The sequence below is a fragment of the Papio anubis genome, chromosome 17 (genome assembly GCF_008728515.1).
Source record: "Papio anubis isolate 15944 chromosome 17, Panubis1.0, whole genome shotgun sequence".
Lineage (NCBI taxonomy): Eukaryota > Metazoa > Chordata > Mammalia > Primates > Cercopithecidae > Papio > Papio anubis.
In genome coordinates this window covers 60,322,229-60,346,129 of record NC_044992.1, presented here as the reverse complement: position 1 = coordinate 60,346,129, position 23,901 = coordinate 60,322,229, and the positions used below count along the sequence as shown (strand labels likewise).

At 46.8% G+C, this 23,901-nt stretch overlaps 1 protein-coding gene and 1 long non-coding RNA gene across 3 annotated transcripts in view; one reads left to right on the top strand and one right to left on the bottom strand.

Moving 5' to 3' along the window:
* Positions 1-23,901, top strand: part of WIPI1 (WD repeat domain, phosphoinositide interacting 1) — a 37,405-nt gene that overhangs the window by 6,553 nt on the left and 6,951 nt on the right. For both annotated transcript variants that reach the window (XM_031657163.1, XM_031657164.1), the window contains exons 3-10: positions 205-374; positions 6,510-6,606; positions 14,678-14,775; positions 15,439-15,531; positions 16,532-16,602; positions 17,588-17,695; positions 21,845-22,009; positions 23,067-23,174. In XM_031657163.1, the coding sequence (XP_031513023.1) occupies positions 205-374; positions 6,510-6,606; positions 14,678-14,775; positions 15,439-15,531; positions 16,532-16,602; positions 17,588-17,695; positions 21,845-22,009; positions 23,067-23,174 (910 nt within the window). The remainder of the gene's footprint in view (positions 1-204; positions 375-6,509; positions 6,607-14,677; positions 14,776-15,438; positions 15,532-16,531; positions 16,603-17,587; positions 17,696-21,844; positions 22,010-23,066; positions 23,175-23,901) is intronic.
* LOC116270990 lies at positions 21,570-23,544 on the bottom strand. Its single transcript, XR_004179296.1, has 2 exons — positions 23,495-23,544; positions 21,570-23,371 (listed from the first exon to the last, which is right to left on the bottom strand). It is a non-coding gene; the product is annotated as an uncharacterized LOC116270990 (long non-coding RNA).

Below are 23,901 nucleotides of genomic sequence, written 5' to 3'. Positions count from 1 at the left end.
GCTCCCTGGGAGAGGGTAAGAAGTCACCTGGCAGGGTGGGGGGCATGGCGGATCACTGTCAATGCAAGCTCAGAGAGGGCGCCTGACTGGCAAGACCTGGAGAACCTTTGGAACCTGGCCTGCACCGGGCCCAGTGTCATGGAGGCTGGAATCCTTCTTGGAAGTGATCCATCCATGTAACCTCCTGGCCACTTTTCCTCCCAGATGAAATCCCGGACGTCTACATCGTGGAGCGCCTCTTCTCCAGCAGCCTGGTGGTGGTAGTCAGTCACACAAAACCACGGCAAATGAACGTGTATCACTTCAAGAAAGGCACAGAGATCTGTAATTACAGCTACTCCAGCAACATCTTGTCCATAAGGCTGAACCGGCAGGTGAGTAGGGGAAATCCCTCAGGGTTTCAAAGCTTCTGCTAACGGGAACCAGAGAAAAAAGATGGACATCTTTCAAGATGAATGTCTTTAAAACAAGCTTCCAATTCTAATGAGAATTTTAACACTCAGGCCCCGTGTCCTGGGGGTATTGTAAACAGAGTCTACTCCAGGTGCTGATTATAACCTTGTCTTCCCTGGACCTCTGGCTTATGTTTCCAGAACGTTGGTCCCTGACTCGTAGGCTGCACCCTCATCTTAGGGTGCAGGTTGGGCACCGCAGGGATGGGTCAGAGCTCTGGGTTGAACAGTCCCATGAGCCACCGCAAGGGCATCTTAAATCAGAGGAGCGACTCTTCTGGTTTTGCCCCAGATAGTGGCATTCACTGCAGATGGTGGGGCAATACCACCAAGCAGGAGACGCCTGAGAGTGAAGTCGGGGCTCCCTGGGTCAGGAAAACCGCCCTTCTCCCACCTCGTCCTCAGCTCTCCTGGAAGGCCCACTATTCCGCCTTGGGTTCTCGTTTTTCTTTTTCCCAGCTAACCCTTGAAGACTTCTTCTGTTTTGTGGCATTTTCCTTGTTGAAGGATTATTCTGATCTCAAATAGGCCATACATTCTCTTTTAAAATATAAATTCTTATTCAGTAAGTCTTGAGGGTGTTAGCAGATTTCCTTTTGAATTGCTGGGTTTTCGTTTTGGGTTGTTGTTTTTGTTTTTGAGACAGGGTCTTGCTCTGTTACCCAGGCTGGAATGCAGTAGCACGATCGTGGCTCACTGCAGCCTCCATCTCCCAGGCTCAAGCAATCCTCCCACCTCAACCTCCTGAGTAGCTGGGACTACAGGTGGGCACCACCACGCCTAGCTAATTTTTTTTTTGTATTTTTTTATAGCGACAGAGTGTATTCATCTGTTCTCACATTGCTATAAAGAACTACCTGAGACTGGGTAATTTATAAAGAAAAGAGGTTTAATTGGCTCTAGGTTCTGTAGGCGGTACAGGAAGCATGGCGGCATCTGCTTCTGGGGAGGGCTCAGGGAGCTTTGACTCACGGCGGAAGGCAAAGCGGGAGCAGGCGTCTTACGTGGCAGGAGCAGGACCAAGAGATGGGTGGGGGGTGCTACCCACTTTTAAACAACCAGGTCTTGTGAGAACTCACTCACTCTACAGTACCAAGGGGGGTGATGGTGCTAAACCATTCATAAGAACTCTGCCCCACCTCCTCCAACACTGAAGATTACAATTCGACATGAGATTTGGGGAGGGACATCGATCCGAACCATGTTACAGTGTTTCCCCATGTTGCCCAGTCTGGTCTCAAACTCCTGGGCTCAAGGATCCTCCTTGGCCTCCCAGAGTGCTGGAATTACAGGCATGAACCACCACACCTGATCAAATTACTGTGAGGACAGGGACTGTCTTGGTGTGTTCACTATTATAAGACCTGGTAGAAAAGACAGTAGATACGTGCTCATAAATATCTATTTCCTGACTGACTGTTAAATAAGTAAATAAACAAAGAGATTCTTTGTGTGACCATGCAGATTTATCTATGCGATTAAGTATTCCCAGAGTGGTTGCTGCATTCATTGAGGACAATGTTTTCTTCTGTCTTTGTATCTGAACCCTTACGTACTAATTATTTTTTTAACAAATGAGACAAATAAATGCTCTTTAAATTTATGAGAAGGAAGGGATTGTTTCTTTGAGTTGAGCAGCTCTTTCCAATGAAAATCCACGTAAGTCCATCTAAAGCAGTGCAGTGAAAAATAGCTGGAGAAAGAGAAGTGAGGCCTTTTAAGTAGGGAGTAGCAGGAGTAAGAAAGAAAAGAAACCCGCGTTCTTGGCAAGGAGGGAAGGGCAGTTTGAGAGTTTTCTACTTGAAGGCTTTTAGATAAAATTCTTGACTCAAGTGTTTTCTTTGAAATCTGTTGGTAGCAGATTAAGTTCCGCTGCTAAACTTTTTATCCTTGCATATAATAGTAATCCGTATACAAGGTTAAATGTCTGTTTTTGGTACCTGATGATCTTTTTAAGATTGTTTAGGCAAATGATCTATAAAGACCGGAGCCCTCAAATCACATCTATTGTATTTGCTTATATGATTTCTCTCTTTCTGTCTGGTATATTCAGTAGCAAATGGGACAAGGAAGGCCTATTTGAGTGTCCAAGTCTGTTAACCTTTAGGTGCCAGCCTCCCCTTAATATAATACTCATTAACTGTGAGGTTCTCCTCCCCCACCTTCTAAAGAACCCTGATGCACCAGCAACTGTCAGCAATTCATGGCAAAGCCATGAACCAAGATCTAACAGTTCTCGGAACCAAGATCTAACATCAGAACCAAGATGAACATCAGTTCATCGGAACCAAGATCTAACAGTTCCCCTTCCTTTAGCATTTCTTCTCCGACAAGAATGACCTGAAGCAGGTCTGGGAAGTATTGGGGGTTTGCTTTTCTGAAAACTTTCAGGTTTGGGACTTAACTTTTGGCTTAAGCAACTCAGCTGCTGCAGTCTCTCTTGCCAGGTAGGGATTCTGCAGTGTCCAGCAGGACTGCCCACTCTGGGGAAATGATAAAGGCCCAAGGGCAGTGTGTCTTGTTCTATAACACTCAGTCTGCTACTTCCTCAGGCCTTTAGACAGCACAGTTTCTTTTAAAAAAAAAAAAAAAAAAAAAAAAAAGGAAAAAATTGAAGATTTGTATAAGGAGTTATAAGGATCTAAAATCCCCCTTTTATCTTTTTTTTTTTTTTTTTTTTTGAGATGGAGTCTCACTCTGTTGCCCAGGCTGGAGTGCAGTCTCAGCTCACTGCAACCTCCACCTACTGCCTCAGCCTCCCAAGTAGCTGGGACTACAGGCACCCACCACCACACCTGGCTACTTTTTTTGTATTTTTAGTAGAGATGGGGTTTCACCATGTGAGCCAGGCTGGTCTCGATCTCCTGACCTCATGATCCACCCACCTCAGCCTCCCAAAGTGTGGGGATTACAGGCGTGAGCCACCACGCCCAGCCCCAAATCCCTTTTTTCTAAGTATATAGAAAGGAAAAGGCCAAGTGTGGTCCCAGCATTTCAGGAGGCCGAGGCAGGAGGATCGCTTGAGCCCAGGAGTTTGAGACCAACTTGGGCAACGTAATGAGACCTAGTCTTTACTAGGTCTTTACTATAAAAATAAATTAGCTGGGCATGGTGGCATGTGCCCATAGGCCTAGCTACTTGGGAGGCTGAGGCAGGAGGATCGTTTAAGCCCAAGAGTTGAAGGCTGCAATGAGCTACGATCATGCTGCTGCATTCCAGCCTGGGTGACACAGCAAGACCCTGTCTCTATAAAAAATAAAAACTTAAAAATGTGAAAAAGGAAGAACACTTAGGAATTGTCATATGTTTCATTTTTAGTTAATGTTATTTCTCTTGCATTGAACTGAGGAAATATATTTTATGGAATAAAGACAATAAACCAGGTGTATGATGTATTTAGATTTGCACACTTTTACAGTTCTTTTTCAATCTGCTCCCAGGGACCCTTGCTATCCAGATGGAGGCTGATTGGCTTAAATCCCCTGAGGCCAAATCTATGGTGTTCTAGGGCAGATGCTATAAATATTTGGTAATTGATAAAAGGAGTTATTACTTATAAAACCTAGAAAAGTAGATGAAAGTCAAAGCAACAGACAAGGAGCCGAGTTGAAGGCAAGGCCATGGTTCTGCAGGGGCTGAAAACTGATGGTTAAAAAAGCAATTAGCAGCATCGTGCCCACCCCAGAAGCACGCTGTCACACGAACTAAGACACAGCGCATCCTCGTCCCCTCCCAGTGTTTTCCCTCTGTTTCCCTCTGCGTTTAGTCTTATCTGCAGCCAGCATGAGGGTGACCTGAAATTCAGCTGAGTGGGCCGCAGAGCAGATGGTGCCATCAGAGCTCGTGGGAAAAAAATGCAGATCAGATCAGATGGGCTAGATGTAGACGCTGTTCCTATGAGAGGCATATGTCGAGGCCCCCTATCCCGGGGATTGGCTGTTGGGCTGGGAGGGGACACAAGAGGCTATCAGAAACCTCAGAACAGAAGCAAGCATAGAACCACATAGTTCAAACCACGGCATGTGCTGGCAAAAGGCACAGGGAGTGGATAAGTCAGAGAATATTTCACGGAGGAACACTCATATTTATCATCAATTTTGAGACCCTGTTAGAAATTTTTTTAACCCTCAACCCCCAGTCTCAGACCTATGACAGAGCCTTAAGTAAAACTGAGAAAGGGCCGGGCACAGTGGCTCATGCTTGTAATCCCAGCACTTTGGGAGGCCGAGACAGGAGGATCTCTTGAGCTCAGGACGGTAGAGACCAGCCTGGACAACATAGTGAAACCCAGGTCTCTACAAAAAATACCAAAAATTTAGCCAGGCATGGTGGCGCACACCTGTAGTCCCAGCTACCCGAGAGGCTGGGGTGGGAAAATGGACTGAGCCCCGGAGGTCGAGGCTACAGTGAGCTATAATCCTGCCACTGCACTGCAGCCTGGGTGACAGAATGAGACCCTGTCTCAAAAAAACAAAAAACAAAAAATTGAGGAAGGTGTTTAACTTTTATTTTTCTGCTTGGTTAACACTGATGACCTTCATCATTCTGACCCATGGAGAGTCTTCCTGGGGGAACAGCAGGGCAGGCTTTTCCCAGGAGCAGAGCCTGTCTCTTTTGTGTGGTATTTTTTGGTACCTTCCCTTCCAGCTGAGGTTCCCTGGAATAAAAGGAGCTGGCTGAGAGCAGTGGTTCTCGAGCCTCAGTGTGCATCGCAATCACCTGGGTGTTCGTCTAAAAACTTCCCAAACCGGAATCTCCCGGGAGAGCCCAGGGCTTGCTCCTTGGGCAATTCTGGTGCTCATCCAGGTCTGAGAAACACCGGCCTGGGGGAAGCCAAGCCAGGCATGTGCAGGGGTGGTCGGCAGCTGCTCAGATGTTCAAGGAGCTGCCCGACCAGAAATGCCTTCCTGACACCTCCTCACCAGCACCGAAGTCTACCCTTGTACTGGCTATGCATTATATTCCTTTAAACACTCAACACATCAACCCTGTGGCCTGTTTTCACTTAGCTGAGAGCACAGCCATGGGAAGAGGCTCTGAACCTGACAAGCTTTGATTTGGAGAAGAAGAGAAGGGTCTGACAGCAGTGGGGAGAGCAAGCACCAGAGAGAGGAGCCCAGGGAGGACATTGGGGATGTGGGACACTGGGGTGTTCACATGAGGGCTGAAGCCCTTCTCCTTTCCCTTTGCCAGGGCTGCAGACAGCAACCCAAAAGCAGGCCTAGAGGAGAGTCTGAGTAGCAAGAAGTTAGAACTGGTAATTATTCTTATTCAGAGAGGGGTAAAACCTAAGATTTGGTGATAGACAGAAAGCAAAGAAACCCATTTTTATACAGGAGGGAGACCTGTGCTATAAACACTGAAAGGCAGCCTGTCAGATGGCCGTGGAAACTAGAGAGGACACATGAAATTGCCTTACATGGCACAGGGGGTCTGATCAGAAAGTGTGTAGAAGTCCTGCCGAATGCGGTGGCTAATGCCTGTAATCCCAGCACTTTGGGAGCTCAAGGCAGGCAGATCACCTGAGGTCAGGAGTTCAAGACCAGCCTGACCAACATGGTGAAACCCCATCTCTACTAAAACTACAAAATTAGCCAGGCGTGGTGGTGCATGCCTGTAATCCCAGCTACTCAGGAGGCTGACGCAGGAAAGTTGTTTGAACCCGGGAGGCAGAGGTTGCAGTGAGCTGAGATCGCACCACTGCACTCCAGCCTGGGTGACAGAGTGAGACTCTGTCTCAAAAAAAAAAAAAAAAAAAGTGTTCAGGAATCCCTGTTCTAAGGAAGGGAGGGAGGGAGGGAAGCAGGAAGGAGATAAAAGTATAAACAATCTTAATTTCTAATAAAATTTGTTAAGATCTTGCATTTTATGCTTCTGTTCAGGTGGATAATTGTGTATGTGTGTACATCCATAAACATAATCTTCAAAATGCATCATCAAAATTCTCCTTTAGGCTTAGCATCAAGTTAGGACTCATATGAAAGATGAATGATTTGGATTTGGTCAGGGCCTTTGTAAGGAACGGTTTGGTAGACTGATAAGTCTGTGTGATTACAGAGGCTGCTGGTTTGCCTAGAAGAGTCCATTTATATTCACAACATTAAAGACATGAAGCTGTTGAAGACCCTCCTGGATATTCCTGCAAACCCAACAGGTGAGCTCCAAAAATGGAACAAACGACCCTCAAATTTCATGTCCAGGTGCTTCTTTCTCAAACTTTATTTTCCTCCAAATTGCAGACCCGAAACAGTGTTTTCGCTTTTTGAGTCTTAGTGAGGTTTATCTCGAAGCTTTGTCTTAATGGTGGCAGATTCAAATTATGCCAGGCTATGTGTTCTGCAAGGGGGCTGTGTGCCCTTCATGACAGTCCAAGAATAACAACACCCTTTGTCTGGGATCCACATCAACAAATGTGTCAAGGCACGTAAGGTAGACATGTAAAAGATTTCAAGCATCTGATGTTGAAAGGCGTTTACCCCTAATTGTTTTTTGTGGTTCGTTCAGTACAGAGTAGGTGTGATCATTAGAAGCAGGTTTCAACTTGGCGTGTCTGCGTGGCCAGCAAAAAGATAATCTGAACCATAAAGAATGCGTTTTATTATACGGCAAAGAAATCTCTCTACCTTGACGATGTGCTAGGATATTAAATCTTACTGAATTCTCGGGATTTAACACTATTTAATATGTTCCTGGTGTATAAGAAGAGGAATGGTTTGGATTTGTTATATCGAAATAGCAGACGACATTATATGAATTCATCGAGCTAGGAGTAAACAAGAAAGAATTCCTTCGTTGTGTGGTGGGGTGAGGAGTCAGCACACTGGAACAATTTGTACATTTAATGGATTCACATTTGCAGATTATATTTCAGTTTAATATCATTGAACAACTGCTTCTATTATATTTCAGTTTAGTGTCATTGAACAACTGCTTCCATTTGCTGTTTCTGAGTTATTTGGCTTTCACTGAATTTCAAGATCTATCTGGGTGCCACCCAAGTCACCTAGACTTTTTGACCCTTGGTTCCCTTATGAATAATATGCATCTCCCAGGGTTGGCTGAGAATTAAAGAAGGTAATGTTTGTGAAAGTGACCAGCACAGGAACTGCCATGCATGAAATACTTCCTATGCCTTCTCTTCATTCCAGTTCTATAAATGACCCTTGGCTGTTCATTTCAGTGCTTTCAAATTTCAGCCATGGCAAGAGGATATTTTAAAAGAACAAAGCTAGCCAGGTGCTGTGGCTCACGCCTATAATCGCAGCACATTGGGAGGCCAAGGCAGGTGGATCACCTGAGGTCAGGAGTTCAAGACCAGCATGGCCAACATGGTGAAACCCCATCTCTACTAAAAAAAATACAAAAATTAGCTGGGCATGGTGGCGGGCGCCTGTAATCCCAGCTACTTGGGTGACTGAGACAGGAAAATTGCTTGAACCCAGGAGGCGGAGGCTTCAGTGAGCTGAGATTGCACCACTGCACTCTAGCCTGGGCAGTAGAGCAAGACTTTGTCGCAAAAAACAATAAATACATAAATACATAAATAAAAGAACAACGCCATTGAGGCCGTTAAGGAGTTCTGTGAGATAATGACTTTGAAGCATAATTTCTGAAATGGAAGATGGTATGTGAAGAAGCTATGGGTAGTAAGTTTTTCCCTTAGAAATGAGAGGCTGGAATCACCTGGACAAGTATCTATTACAGACATTCTTTGTGCCTGGCACCATGGTAGGCACCATTAGTGCCAGGAGCCCCAAATCTAGTTGTCACGAGTTCCCTTCCACAGTCTGTCTGAGGTGGTCTGAGACAGGTGCGCCAGCAGCCTTTGGCAGGGGTGGAACCATGTTTAACTCTGGGGTGTGGACACAGTTGAAGGGAGCATGTGCTCTTCCGATCGGGAGTGAGAGGCCCCTGAATCTGCACGGAGCTTGCGGCTGGCAGGGCCTGAGCTGGGCCTTCACGGATTTGGGGAGGGACGTCGGGCATGCAGAAAGCTAGAAGCTGCCTGTGGCTCTCAGTTTCTCTGAAGAGAGGAGAGTTGCACACAGTAAATGCCACTTACTCCTCACACCTGTCACACACTTGACCCCCAGAGGACGGGGTTGCTTCAGGACTGGGCACCCTCCCTTATAAACAGATGTTTCTCCCCCTTTTTTTTTTTTTTTTTTTTGAGACAGAGTCTCACTCTGTTGCCCAGGCTGGAGTGAGGTGGTGCAATCTCAGCTCACTGCAACCTCCACCTCCCAGGTTCAAGCGATTCTCCTGCCTCAGCCTCCTGAGTAGCTGGGTCTACAGGTGCCCACCACCACACCTGGCTAATTTTTTGTATTTTTAGTAGAGATGGGGGGGTTTCTCCATGTTGGCCAGGCTGGTCTTGAACTCCTGTCCTCAAGTGATCCGCCTACCTTAGCCTCCCAAAGTGCTGGAATTATGGGCGTGCGCCAGCACGCCCAGCCACCATTACTCTTATTATTTAGCAAAAATAGTTGTTTTTCTGTAATTCAGAAAACTCACTGGTTGCCTTACTTTCTGCAGCTTAAACAGAGAGAAAATCAGGTTTAAAAGTGCAGGGCTATTTGTGTTCCATGTTAGAGACAGTGTATATTGCTTGTAAAGGGAATCACTTTTATCTCAAGAAAAATTAGAAACAACGGCAGAGACTTTCCCTGTCTCAGATAAAAGAATGCCTCCTTATGAAAGGATCCAGGGATAGGTTGAATATTTCTTCTGAAAGACCAGGAGCAGGTTGACCAAATTGTGTCTTTTTAGACCTCTGATGTTCTTTGGAGACACAGCCCAAGGTGTTTTAAATGCTACCGTTTATAATTATCACCTCAACCTCTCCTGACCTCCCTTTCTACTGCAGTAAAATGGAGATGATCATTTTTAGCCTGCAGAGTTGCTACAGTGAGCATTACCTGAGGTCGTGGCCTGGGTGGGCAAAGGTGGGTCCGCCCTGTCCATGCGGGCAGTCAGACTCACTCCCCAGCCAGCTCCGTCCCGTAGGGCAGCCTTGCACAGGTCAGAGCTGTGCTTCGGTGACATGATCAGGTCCTCACTCGGGAACCTTCAGAGGACTCTGTACTGTCAAAATCATGAATATACACTTCCCAGAGGCCAGGAGTCGCCTTCTCTGTTCTCATCCTCTAGTTTATTTTCTGAACGAAGAAATAAGATGGAAACTCTGACTGTTGATTTTATAAATCCTTGCTAGGTACAGAAGGAAGACAGAATCACTTGTCTAATTGTCTTCACTACACAAATCCTGAATGCATTTTGACTTCATAAACTACAAATAAATTAGCTACGCAGAGTTTGCCTGTTGCCTCACACTTGGTATCTAACGCAGCTGTAAATTTCCTTCTTTCTGTCTGTTTGTGTCATGCCCATTCCTGTTGTGTCAGAGATTGCAGGCTATTTCCTTTAAAGAGCTTGGCCAGACAGGGGCTCCAAGTTAATTTCCTGCTAGCACAGCAGTCTGCTCTGAGCAGTCAAGGGTGGAAATCTCCATGAAAGTCCTGCCAACTGCAGACCTCCCAGTGTGGAGGAGGTGGTCACAGAGCTGACCACCTTTTATGGGATATTGAGGGAGCATTCTATACCACACAGCAATGCAGATCATTGAACAATTCATGGTTTCTTCCCCAGCAAGACCTCTTTCTTGCTTGAAAATGGTAATACAAGTGGTATAAATGCTTCCTTTCTATAGGAGCGTAGGACATTTGCTGTACAAAGAAGATTTCTTTCCTTTCTATTTTTGAAAATTGGAAAGCGTAACCTGAGACGTTAATCAACTCAGAGGGAACTGCATTTTATAAATCACTGTTAACTTACCTAAAGTTTGACATGCAATACTTTAAATACCAAGGTGAGAATCATTTAGAATTATGGGACTTCCTTTTAATTCCATTGATGATGCCATTGGTTCTTGAGTTGAGAGCAGGCATTTCTTTTCCAGCTGTAGAAGAATTACAGCCAAATAATTACAGTGGAATTATAGCTGCCAGTGGCTTGTGAAAATATGTGTCAAGTCTATAACAGTCCAAAAGCCCCATCAGAACCTCATTCCTAGGTAGAAAAAAGACTGGAAGGAAATGTGCTCAGATGTTCAGAACAGTGAAAACCCTCTGGGTTTTAGAATTGTGGGTGATTTTTTTTCTCCTTATATTTTCTAGGCTTCACAAGTGTTCTACACCATGACTTTTATATTATAGAATAATATTTTTAAAGCCCATTTCCTTCCTTAAAAAGGCTTTGTGTGACACCTGTAACAGAAAGAGGAGACTGGCAGAATGGCAACAGCCAAGCTAAGGAAAACTCTTCTTGCTTGCCTTGGGTGGTTCCCAAGATAGGAAGATACATTCATGGAGCTGGTTGGATTTTTCTGACACTTAGGCCATAGGGAAGTCACAGCAGGCTTTTCTGGGGACCTTCATTAAGTCTGTAAGGGTAGGAAGGCAGGATTCCTTGTCTAAATTCAGGTGACTTGGTAGAGGTACGAGCCTGGAGGCAAAACTGTCAAATAAGTGCTATGTGTCAGAGTATGCCTGCCCTCACTCTTATCCTTTGTCCCTTTCTTGTTAGCATCTAGTGTCATCCGGTTCTATAATAGGTATTACAGAAAGTTCAATGTTAGCTTAGAAAGTTTAAACCTTTCTTCCCTTCTGGGAATATTTATATTTTAGCATAAAACTCTGAAGCATAGCTGTAGGTATGCGTCCAAGGCTTCTGCTCCAAGACCGTTAAGCTCGCTCTGCCATAAAGACATGCCCAATATTTCAGAGGGAAGAAGTAAGAAATGAAGGCTTGGCATGTTGGAGTATTAAATCTGGAAAGACCTCTATGTCGTGGTAGCTTTCATTTCACAGACAGGAAACAGGCCGGAAAGAGCCACAAATAACTCGGCCAGAGTTGCATAGTACATAACAGACCCCAGTCTTGAACCCATGTCCTCAGTCTGTCTCTAACCCAGATAAATATTCCTGAAACATGCCTTAAAATAAAATTTGAAAGTCTTTTTTGAGATATAATTCACATCCTATGCAATTCACCCATTTAAAATGCATGGTTAAATAGCTTTTGGTATGTTCACGGAATTGTGTAACCATCACCACAATTAATTTTAGAGCATTTTCATTGCCCCAGAAAGAAACCTTGTACCTCTTAGCCATCACTCCCTCTGCCCCCAGCCATAGGCAACCCCTAATCTACTTTCTATCTCTATTAGATTATGGATTTCTCTATTCTGGACATTTTACAGCAGTAGACTCATATAATATCGGTTCCTTTGTGACTGACTTATTTCACGTAGCCTAATGTTTCCAAGGTTCATCTGTGTTGAGGCATGTATCAATACTTTATTTTCCTTGCTGGATAATATTCTATTATAAAAATATGTCACATTTTCTTTATCCATTTATCAGTTGATAACATTTGGGTTATTTCCACTTTTTGACTTATGAATAATGCTGCTATGAACATTAATATACAAATGTTTGTGTTGACATGTCATAATTTCTCTTGTGTATATATGTAGGAGTGGAATTTCTAGGTCATATGAGAACTTTATGTTTAGCTTTTGAAGAACTGCTAAAGGTTCCAGAGCACTGCCCCATTTTACATTCCCACCAGCGGTGCGTCGGGTCCCAGTTTCTCCATATCCTCACCAACATTGTCTTTTTGACTATAGTCATCCTAGTGGTTGTACAGTGGTATCTCATCGTGTTTTTAACACAGTCTTTAAAAAAACATATGTGCTAGGCTGGGCGCAATGGCTCATGCCTGTAATCCCAGCACTTTGGGAGGCTGAGGCAGATGGATCACCTGAGGTCAGGAGTTTGAGACCAGCCTGGCCAACATGGTGAAACCCCGTCTCTACTAAAAATACAAAAATTAGCTGGGTGTGGTGGCAGGCCCCTGTAATCCCAGCTACTCAGCAGGCTGAGACAGGAGAATCACTTGAACCCAAGAGGCGGAGGTTGCAGTGAGCCGAGATTGCACCACTGCACTGCAGCTTGGGCAACAGAGCAAGACTCTGTCTCAAAAAACAAAACAAAACAAAACATGTGCTGAGAAACCTTCAGCACTTACGTACTGCATTTGGAAGGCCTTAACTCTTTAGTTTAGTACTCTAGTCCTTGTAAGATTTCCACAGTCTGCACATCTTTTCTGCCAGCCGCCTCAGCACATAGGCCAACCAGATCTCCTGACGGCCTTCCCCGTGCAGTTTCACAAGGCTAGAATCCCTTCTGCCTGCCTGGCTGTTCTTGAAATTACATTTGGATGGCAAAGAACTCAGACGGGATGAGGAATTGGGGTTTCCAGAGCAAAACTGGAAAAAAAAGAAAAGAAAAGAAAAGAGTTGCCTCTTTTAAGGCTGGGGCCAGAAATGACCTTGTATAGCCAAAGGGGTGGTAGGGCTGCCAGAACGTGCAGTTGAAGGTTTCAGGGCTCGGCCACTTCCTCCCGGAGCTATGCATGGCAAGTGATAAGAGGACAGCCCCGCTGTGGACTCAGCAAAGCCAGAGCAGGAAGTGAGACCTAGGTTCCAACTCGAAATGTTTGCTTTCTTTTTCCTTTGCTCCCCTTCCTCAGCAGATTAGTTAACGTATGTTTCAGCCTGACCTAAAGTTTTTCTTATACTTTTAGAAGAAACCCACTTAATGTACTAATTTGTAATAGACGCCAGTCACCTTTTTTACTTTTTTTTTTTTTTTTTTTGTAGAAAGATGTTTCTCTTCCATGATCTCAAAGTTTCTGGTAACACTTTGGTTTCTATGGAACTGCTGGAATTCGCTGCTATCATGTGCACCCCTATTAATCTAAACCATTGTTTTGAAAATCCTTTACTTAAATGTTCCCTCCTTGAATCCCCTTATAAATAAAAACAGCTTATGTTGGTTCGATGGTTTGATGGGCTGTTTACTCTTCTGGAATATTGTTGAAGCATTTTAAATCCAAAATGTCCTCTTTATTTAGTTTGCCTCAATGTCTAGGCGCACCATCTTGACTGCAGACGCAGACCTCAAATGAACTCCTGCCTCTGGAGGTGCCCATTTCCCTTATCAAGGCAGGACATTCGGCTCAGAAATTGCTCAGTTTCTTTTTTTTTTTTTTTTTTTTTTGAGACAGAGCCTCACTCTGTCACCCAGGCTGGAGTGCAGTGGTGCTATCTTGGTTCACTGCAACCTCCACCTCCAGGTTTAAGCAATTCTCCTACCTCAGCCTCCCGAGTAGCTGGGACTACAGGCACATGCCACCATGCCTGGCTAATTTTTGTATTTTTAATAGAGACAGGGTTTCACTGTGTTGACCAGCCCGGTCTCGAACTCCTGACCTCAGGTGATCCACCTGCCTCGGCCTCCCAAAGTGCTGGGATTACAGGCGTGAGCCACCATGCCTGGCCTAAAATTTCTCAGTTTCTAAACAGGTTCTTGGCAGCTCCTCTTCTCCAACTTGAAATTACTGGCCAACAGTATATAATCATCTGCAGAAAGAGCAACATACACTGACCTTTCACAATAGGAAGATTTATTTAAGTTTTGACTAAATCTTTTGTAGCCCTAGAGGATAATGGAATTGGAAGAGAAGTAGATGCTGTTTCAGAGTCCTGGGGTAAAATGTAAAAATGAGCAATATATATACATAATATATTTTTTTTTTTGTGTGTGTTTGTCTGTTAATTTTTTTATTTATAGTAGAGATGGGTTTTTTTAAAGACAGAGTCTCACTCTGTAGCCCAGGCTGGAATTCAATGGCACAATCTCCACTCACTGCAACCTCTGCCTCCCGGGTTCAAGTGATTCTCCTGCCTCAGCCTCCCAAGTAGCTGGGACTATAGGCATGCACCACCATGCCCAGCTACTTTTTGTATTTTTAGTAGAGATGGGGTTTCACCATGTTGGCCATGGAACTCCTGACCTCAAGTGATCTGCCCGCCTCAAAGTGGTGGAATTACAGGTGTGAGCCACTGCACCCGGCAAGTCTCATTGTTTCACTGTAGCAAGGACACAGCCAGTGTTAAATCAGGAGGTCTTCCCCTGTGAATTGGCTTTATTGGAACCCTTTGATCAGAAGAATCATCAGTGGAAAGCAGTTGTCTACAAAGCTATTCCTCCCCTTGCCAGTAGGTGGCACTGTAGCTGTACTGTTTTCAGATGCCCTCTCCAGCCGTGCACTCTCTCCCTTGGCCCCAGATTTCTCATGTCCTGTTTCTTCTTTGCCAGGTCTATGTGCTCTCTCTATCAACCATTCCAATTCTTACTTGGCCTATCCTGGAAGCCTGACTTCAGGGGAGATTGTGCTTTATGATGGAAACTCCCTGGTAAGTTGACAGTGACCTGGCTGAGCCAACCCATCTGCCTTGGCTGTGTGGTCATGGAAGGAGATAGATAAGGACACCCTGCCGCGGGGGGCTGGAGGCGGTGGGGATAAGCAATACTGGGGGAGTCGTTCAAGAGGTGGTGATGCCATTTCCCCTCGGGCTTGCTGTCAGTCAACATCACCATGAGCCAGCCGGCCAGGCCAAGTCAGACATCTGCAGCATAATGAAAAACCACTTGCCAGCAGGGGGCCAGTTGTCTGCCTGAATGTGTCACGCTGTCCCATGCCACAGCCTGAGACAGTGTGCAGGTGTTTCATATTCCCTGCCCTCTGGTCTCTGAGGCATCCCTGAGCCGGACAGGATTGCTGTGGGAAGTTCCCTAAACATGCGTGCAGGACACGCCTGCGACGGCATCACCCTGCGTCAGCTGCTCAGTTTGTGGCCACCTTCCCGAGGGCAGGAAAAGGGAAGGAAATGGAGTGGCCTTTGAAGCCGAATCTTGATTCACCAGGAAATGACACGCAGCTTACATGCAAATGGCCTGGGGAACAGAGGAAGAGACAGGGAGCTGGACAAAGGAGGGAGAAAGGAGAAAAGAGGAAGGGTGAAATCCATCTTCCCTCTTCCACATCTTCAGTATCCATTTTTCCTTTTCACCAACAGAAAACAGTCTGCACTATTGCTGCCCATGAGGGGACACTGGCTGCCATCGCCTTCAATGCCTCGGGCTCCAAACTAGCAAGTGCGTCTGAAAAAGTGAGTCCACTCCCACCAACGCCTCTGTCTGGGGTTCACTGGATGGCTCCTGCCATGCCCAGGGCTGGGATGGAACAAGCCTGGTGACATGAAGACTGACTGGCCTCTGGGCCCACTCAGAATTTGTTTCAGAGGGAGAATTTCTGGCCTCTGCATGTGTGCTATATTCATGCATTTGTTAATTCAATAATTCAATAGGCCAGGGGCCTGCACTATGCAAGATACAAGACACTTTGCATGAAAATTCGTGGTCTTATGAAGAAATGTACATGCACATCAGCCGTAGAGACAGACAGATGCTACACCTTATAAACACAGTACAGTGCAAACCAAATGCTTTACTTTGCTATTTAGAGAAACTGACGTCTTCTGCCTGGAATAATCAGAGAAAGTGATCAAATTGAATTTTTTTTTTTTTTTTTAATTTTGAGATGGAGTCTGGCTCTGTCACCCAGGCTGGAGTGCAATGGCACGATCCCGGCTCACTGCAACCTCCGCCTCCCAGGTTTAAGCAATTTTCCTGCCTCAGCCTCCCGAGTAGCTGGGATTACAGGCACATGCTGCCACGCCTGGCTAATTTTTTGTATTTTAGTAGAGACAGGGTTTCACTGTTGCCCAGGCCGGTCTTGAATTCCTGAGCTCAGAAAATCCACCCGGCTTGGCCTCCCAAAGTGCTAGGATGACACCATGCCCAGCCTCAAACTGAAATTCTAAGAAACCAGAGCAGTTGGGCGAACACACACACACACACACACACACACACACACACACACACACCAGCCTTGGGCACAGGTGGAAAAGAAAAGGTAGACAGCGGGTGTTTAAAACATTTTCCAGGAATTGTTGATATGGAACATAAATAAAAATGCCTCTACGCTCAACACGGTGTGCTCCCTCAGAGACAGATGTTCAAAACCAGTAAAACAAACTCCTCTCTGAAGGGACATCTCTGTGTGAAACCATTAACAGTTATGAAATGTCCACCTGCTTTCTTTTCCAGGGCACAGTCATCCGGGTGTTCTCTGTCCCTGACGGGCAAAAGCTCTATGAGTTCCGGAGAGGGATGAAAAGGTCTGTGTTCAGTGTCAAACCCATTTTAAAGTCCCCGCAGAAGTCCCGCAGGGGCCGCTGGCAGCTGTCTAGGGAGAGGACAGAGAGTGGCTCTGTGCCCTCCACTCACCTGGAGGAAGTGTAACTACTCTCCCAGGTAATTGACTTGCAGGCTTTACTTAGGGTTCGGCAACACTGAAAGCCGAGATGCTGTTTTAACGCAGTTCAGCCATGAGAGTCCCTTTTTGATGTGTGTGTGGGCGGCCGGCACAGGAGAAATGAGAGAGCCAGGGAGTCACAGTCCAAAAATAATTTCTGATTTCCTTCCATGGAAATAAAGGACCATGTAAAGTGTGACTGTTTGGGATCTTATTGGATGTAGGTTTGCAGCCAGATCGGTGCACAGAGCAACCGGAAGATTCCAAGATGCCAGGCACAGTTCCTCCCTTCTGCTGACAGAGGCAGGGCTATACCTTGTTTCTTCTCACATAAATAAGACTATGGGCCGGGCGCGGTGGCTCACGCCTGTAATCCCAGCACTTCGGGAGGCCGAGGCAGGCGGATCACCTGAGGTCAGTAAGGAGTTCAAGACCAGCCTGACCAACATGTTGAAACCCCGTCTGTACTAAAAATATAAAAATCAGCTGGGCGTGGTGGTGTGTGCCTGTAATCCCAGCTACTTGGGAGGCTGAGGCAGGAGAATCGCTTGAGCCCAGGAGGTGGAGGTTACAGTGAGTTGAGATCAAGCCATTGTACTCCAGCCTGGGCAACAGAGCGAGACTCTGTCTCAAAAATAAATAAATAAAATAAAATAAAAAAGACTATGACCCTTTGTGAAGCTTTCTGACATTGATTTCTAAATATGGGCACCACAATGTGTAAGGGATTTGGGGCTACCTAGGCTCTTCAGGACACATCTAATTTTCTTATAAAGCTGATCTCTGAGCTATAAGGCCGTAACTCTCATTTCTGTAGCTCACGGGCCCATGTGTTGCTGTGTTTCTAGGTATGTGACAATCAGCTCTCTAGTGTTCAGTATGGACTCACAATTCCTCTGCGCCTCCAGTAACACCGAGACGGTACACATCTTCAAGCTGGAGCAGGTCACCAACAGGCAAGTACTGCACAGGGTGCCAAATGCTCATTAAATGAAAGGAGTCAGGCCCTGGCTCTTCTGCCGGCATGAATGATCTCTTTTCTTTCTCAACACCCTGATCTTGGCTTTACTTGGGGCTTCACCTAAGTGATGGAGTGTGTTAGCAAAACTTTGGGGGCATAATGCACATAAGCAAAAAACTGGGAGCCACCCACGTGAGTCCACGTCCAGCTCTGCCTCTTAGGAGCCAGGAGATCCTGGGAAGATAATTTAGATCTGTGTCCTTCAGTTTCCTCATCTGCAAAACAAACCTAACGGTAGTACATGCATCTGAGGCTTGTTGCGACGATTAAATGAGTCTGCAGATCTCAAAGCGTTTAGCATTGTGCCTGGCACATAGTAAGCACTAAGAAGCGTCAGCTAATGTAGCTGTAAATATAGCAATATATTTATTTATCATCGCTGCCAGCACCACCGCTGAGTGCTTGGGAAACACCTGCAATTTCTCAGGGCTTAAGAAGCTGTCTGAAAAGTGAAAGAAAAGCCTAAAAAGTGGATAAAATCTGTAGGGAAAGAGTAAAAAGAACTTCAGGGCAAACAATGAGCTTTGGGTTTCACCGGTGCAGAATGGGGGCTGGAAAGTTCTGGAAAGACTGAGGAGTGGGAAGGGAGCAGCCCCCAGTGTTTCATACCCCACGGTGGGGGGCAAGGATTCTAAAGAAAGAGTGCTTTGAAAACGTTACCCCAACCTGCAGGGAAAGGCAGGATCAGGACAGAAAGCCTACTATATCTGGGGAGTTGGTTGTTGGTACCCTTGGATGGAGTTTCAGAAGAGGAAGGTGTAGAGGCCGGGCACTGTGTCACACTGATACATGCTAACACATACATAACAGGGGCCAGGCACCGTATCACGCTGATACATGCTAACACATACATAACAGAGGCCAGGCGCCGTATCACACTGATACATGCTAACACATACATAACAGAGGTCAGGTGCCGTATCACGCTGATACATGCTAACACATACGTAACAGAGGCCAGGCGCCATATCACGCTGATACATGCTAACACATACGTAACAGGGGCCAGGCGCCGTATCACGCTGATACATGCTAACACATACGTAACGGGCCAGGTGCCGTATCACACTGATACATGCTAACACATACGTAACAGAGGCCAGGCGCCGTATCATGCTGATACATGCTAACACATACATAACAGAGGCCAGGCGCCATATCATGCTGATACACACACATACATGACAGAGTCCAGACACTGTATCACACTGATACATGCTAACATACATGTAACAGAGGCCAGGCACCATATCACACTGACACATGCTAACACATACATGACACAGGCAGGTACCAATGCCCACTAGCGCAATGGAGGCAGCAGTGGAGTGAGGGCTGGCCACGTACGGAAGCCGGTGTTAGAGTGTAGCCAATGGTATGTGTCATCATTTCCCACTGCCACAGCAACAAATGACCACAACTTAAGGGCTTCAAACAGCCACATTCATTCATTTATTTATTTATTTTAAGACAGAGTCTCCCTCTGTTGCCCAACCTCCACCTCCTGGGTTCAAGCAATTCTCTGCCTCAGCCTCTCGAGTAGCTGGGATTACAGGCACCTGCCACCACACCCAGCTAATTTTTGTATTTTTAGTAGAGACGGGGTTTCACAATGTTGGCCAGGCTGGTCTCAAACTCCTGACCTTATGATCCACCCGCCTCAGCCTCCCAAAGTGCTGGGACTACAGGCAAACAGCCACATTTATGATCTCATAGTTCTGCAGCCAGAAGCCCAGAATGGCAGGACTGGGTCTTCTTCTCAGCGTGACACAAGGCTGAAAGGGAGGTGTCAAGATTTCTCTAACTTGCCCTTCTGCCATCTTTTTCTGCCACCAGTTGGAGAAAGCTCTGTTTTTAAAGGCATGTGTGATTAGAGAAAGCCCATGCTGTCTGAGGTCACCTGAGGCATGTCACATATCACAGCCACGGGACTGATGTCTCTTCGTCTCTAGAATCCTTGTCCCCCACCCCCCCCACCCCCCGTGGTGTATGAAACACTGGGGGCTTCTCCCTTCTCGCTCCTCTGTCCTTCCAGAACTTTCCAACCCCCAATCTGCACAGATGTAACCCAAAGCTCATTGTTTGCCCTGAGGTTCTTTTTACTATTTCCCTGGAGATTATATCCACTTTTTAGGCTTTTCTTTCACTTTTCAGACAGCTTCTTAAGCCCTGGTCTTTTTGGAGCCTTAATTCATCATCTGTTGTCGTGGGTTTGAGCACCGGAGGGCAGCTGAGCTGTTAAGATGCTGTTCAACCCCAAGGTTCCATGAGTGAATGATCCCCGTTGCTGCTGCAGCCCCGCCTCCACCGGGGATTATCATCAGAGATTCATTTCCCACTCCAGGCTCTCCCGTTTCTGTCTGTGAACACAGGTGACCAGGAGCAGAACCTCCAAGTTGTTCTGGGTTCTCCGCTCAACCTGTCCATGTGGTGTTCATATGTCCCTGGCAGTTATGGCTGACATGTGCCTCCCCCAGCCTATCTACGGAGTATTCATATGTACCCAGCAGTTACGGCTCACACGCGCCTCTTCAGCCGTGCTTTGCTGGCCAGGGCCCTTAGCCGTGTCTTTAGCACCTCGTGCTGGTCCAGCCGTTACTCTTACATTTGGTCTGACTTTCCAGTCTCTCAACCAATACCAATCCACCCCTATATCATCTTGCTGATTAATCTTCTGAAAATGTCCCTTTGAACATGACACCTCCTCCTCAGACACCTTTATTCCCCTTTGAGCTTGGGAATGAAATCCCAGCTCCTCCCTGCCCCGCTGAGTCAGACCTGCTGCAGAGCCCAGCAGCCACCACCCGCAGAACCTCCTCACTTCCTCCAGCCGCAGAGACACCGTCCCATAAAACAGCACATGCCGCGTGCCAGGCTCCATGCTCAGCCCTCAGCCTCCTTCGTTCTCCCAGCAACCCTGTCGGGAAGGTTGTGATGATGATTCCTGTTTCCCAAATGAGGAAATCTGGACACGGAAACGTTAAGGAACCTCATCCGCCTCTCCCCTCTGTGGTCTGGACTAGCTCTGCCTGGACCATCTGTGCAGCACCACATATTAACTGCTCACGTTGTTTTTCTTTGTATACACCCGTGCTCTCTCAGCCTGGAATGCAGGGTCTGGATCGTACACCTCTTTGTAAACCCCAGCCTGGAGCACAGGGCTGTGGGACAATCAGTACAGGGATGTCTCAGGATGCTTCGGATCACAGAATCCCAGCGGTGCACCTAGCGTAGTCACTTTCAGATGAGAACATGAAGGCCCAGAGAGGTTCGTCCAAAGACCCCCCTAGCCCACTGGTAGCAGAGTAAAGAATACCTCCCGGGGCTCTGAGCTGCAGCGTGAGCTTCCCACCAGGACCTAATCCTGCAGACAAGCAGCCTCTCAGCAGTTGCCTGCTCCTGGGAACTCACATGGCAGCTCTGGTCCTCATTGTGCCACCCTCTGTGTGGGGCAGAGCTGGGGGTTGTCTCCCACCAACAGAACGGTCACCCCCTTTGTCTGGCAGAGGCCTTGGGATGAAGTTCCACGACTGCAGGCGACATCCCAGGCCCCTTTGCATGATCTCCATCATTACGCATGCTGGGTACCTGGGTGACTCCAGGGTTATCTACGATCAAACACCACCCAAAGTTTCTTGCCCGGAGGTTTGCTACCCACTCAGTCTGGCTCAGGAGGCCTTCACGTTGAGATCTGTCTGTTCTTCCATGAGCCCAGCACAGTCCGGAGCTCATTTAATGGCACCGGGATATCGAGTCCATCTCACTCTCTACCCCAGCTCTCTTCTAGAAATCTAGAATCAGACTAGTCATCAGATAAGCCTTCTTTAATAGGGGAAAGCAGTAGCATTGGGAACCTTATAACAGCTTTACAATGGCTCTTCTGAAGAACAAACAAGCCCTTGATGCTCTTTAGTTATTGCCAGAATAATACATCTTGGATTGTTCTCAGTGGGCAGAACATTAGCTAAGGCACAGTCTCTCCCTGCTGTGGCGAGTGTGGCTAATGACGCTTGGGTGTGGAGATTCCTGGGTGTGTGTGGGGCCTGCAGCCCAGTCCCAGCATTGTCTGTGCATTACTCCCTAGTCGACCAGAAGAGACTTCGACCTGGAGTGGCTACATGGGAAAGATGTTCATGGCTGCTACCAACTACCTCCCAACCCAGGTGTCCGACATGATGCATCAGGACCGGGCCTTTGCCACCGCACGCTTGAACTTCTCCGGGCAGAGGAACATCTGTACCCTCTCAACGTACGTACAGCACCACCCACTCTAAACAAGACCACGCTTTCATCAATCTATTTCTCCAAAGCACAAAAATCCCCAAACCTGAAAAGAAAGAGAAAACTTGCCCCAGGCTGGGCACGGTGGCTCACATCTGTAATGCCAGCACTTTGGGAGACCAAGGCAGGCGGATCACCTGAGGTCAGGAGTTTGAGAACAGCCTGGCCAATGTAGTGAAATCCCGTCTCTACTAAAACTATAAAAATTAGCTGGGTGTGGTGGTGCCCACCTGTCGTCTCAGCTACTTGGGAGGCTGAGGCAAGAGAATCGCTTGAACCCAGGAAGTGAAGGTTGCAGTGAGCCGAGATCGTGCCACTGCACTCCAGCCTGGGTGACCGAGTGAGACTCCGTCTCAAAAAAGAAAAAGAAAACTTGCCCCAAAGGAAGAGTGAGCAGAATCAAACCCCTGCTATTCCCATCTGACTTCAATGCGGATTCTCAGGGGGCAGCTAGAAGTTGGCATGGGAATTTTAACCTGCTGGTTATAACGACACTGTCTTAAAAACAATTCTTATTTTTCTGTAATTATGTAAAAAGCCTCCAGGTCTGTTTTCTAGGTTCAGACTCCTATGGGGCTGACAGATGTTTTAAGAAGTTTAAAGGAGTTTATTCAAAAGTTGAACATTTTTAAAATTTCACAAAACCTACCAGCAAAGACAGTGAGCCAGTCATCCATTTACCCGCTTTCTGTCTTGGTTAGGGGCAGAGACACATGTCAGAGGGAGACTGAGTCCCATGTAGGGCGCTAATGTGTTCGCTAGCTACTGCTTTTCACAGGGTTACAACATCTACACTCATTTGCCTCATCCACACTATTGCGTTCAAAGACAAGAAATAATCCTGAAAGTAGATCCCAAGGCCAGAATGCAAAGGAATAGCCAGAAGCCCAGACCAGATCAGTGGGCTAAGGGTTTGTCAAAGGCAGAATCTGGTGACAGCTAGGGTGAGGGGGGCTCTGTCATTGGAAGCGAACCCATCACCCATCTCCGTTGTCATCACAGTTTATGTTTTCCTTGGCCCTTAGGATCCAGAAGTTGCCACGGCTGCTAGTTGCATCATCCAATGGACACCTTTATATCTACAATTTGGATCCTCAGGATGGAGGAGAGTGTGTCTTAATCAAAACCCACAGGTGAAGAGACTGCTTTTCAAAAGACAGCTTCTGTCAAGAGCTGGTTGCGTAGAGCTGTCCCTTCGCCAAGAACAGCGACAAGCTTCAATGCCCTTGCTTTGATTTGTTCTTCACTGGCAGTCTCAGTGGCAAACCCCTAGTGGGCTACTGCTCCGCACTGGGCTCTGTGTCAGGCGGCCTCAGCCTGTGGTAGTCATCTGGAAAAGTGCCAGGATTAATAACGCACAGGATGGTCCCCCCTCGGCCTGTCCTCCTAACATGGCCCCGAGTTCACAGTGGGCATTCAAACATGTTCCCTGCCACCAGGCGCAGTGGCTCACCCCTGTAATCCCAGCACTTTGGGAGGCCGAAGCGGGCGGATGGCTTGAGTCCAGGAGTTCAAGACCAGCCTGGGCAACACGGTGAAACCCCATCTGTACCAAAAACAAATACAAAAATTAGCCGGATGTGGTGGCACACACCTGTAGTCCTAGCTACTCGGGAGGCTTAGGAGGGAGAATCACCTGAGCCTGGAAAGGTTGAGGCTGCAGTGAGCCATGATCACACCACTGTGCTCCAGCCTGGGCAACAGAATGAGACCCTGTCTCAAAAAAAAAAAAAAATCTGTTCCCTGCGTGGAATTGGAAGGTGCTCTACCAGGCACGTTGACTCATGACTCATGCCTATAATCCCAATACTTTGGGAGGCCAAGGAGGGCGCATGGCTTGAGCTCAGGAGTTTGAGACCA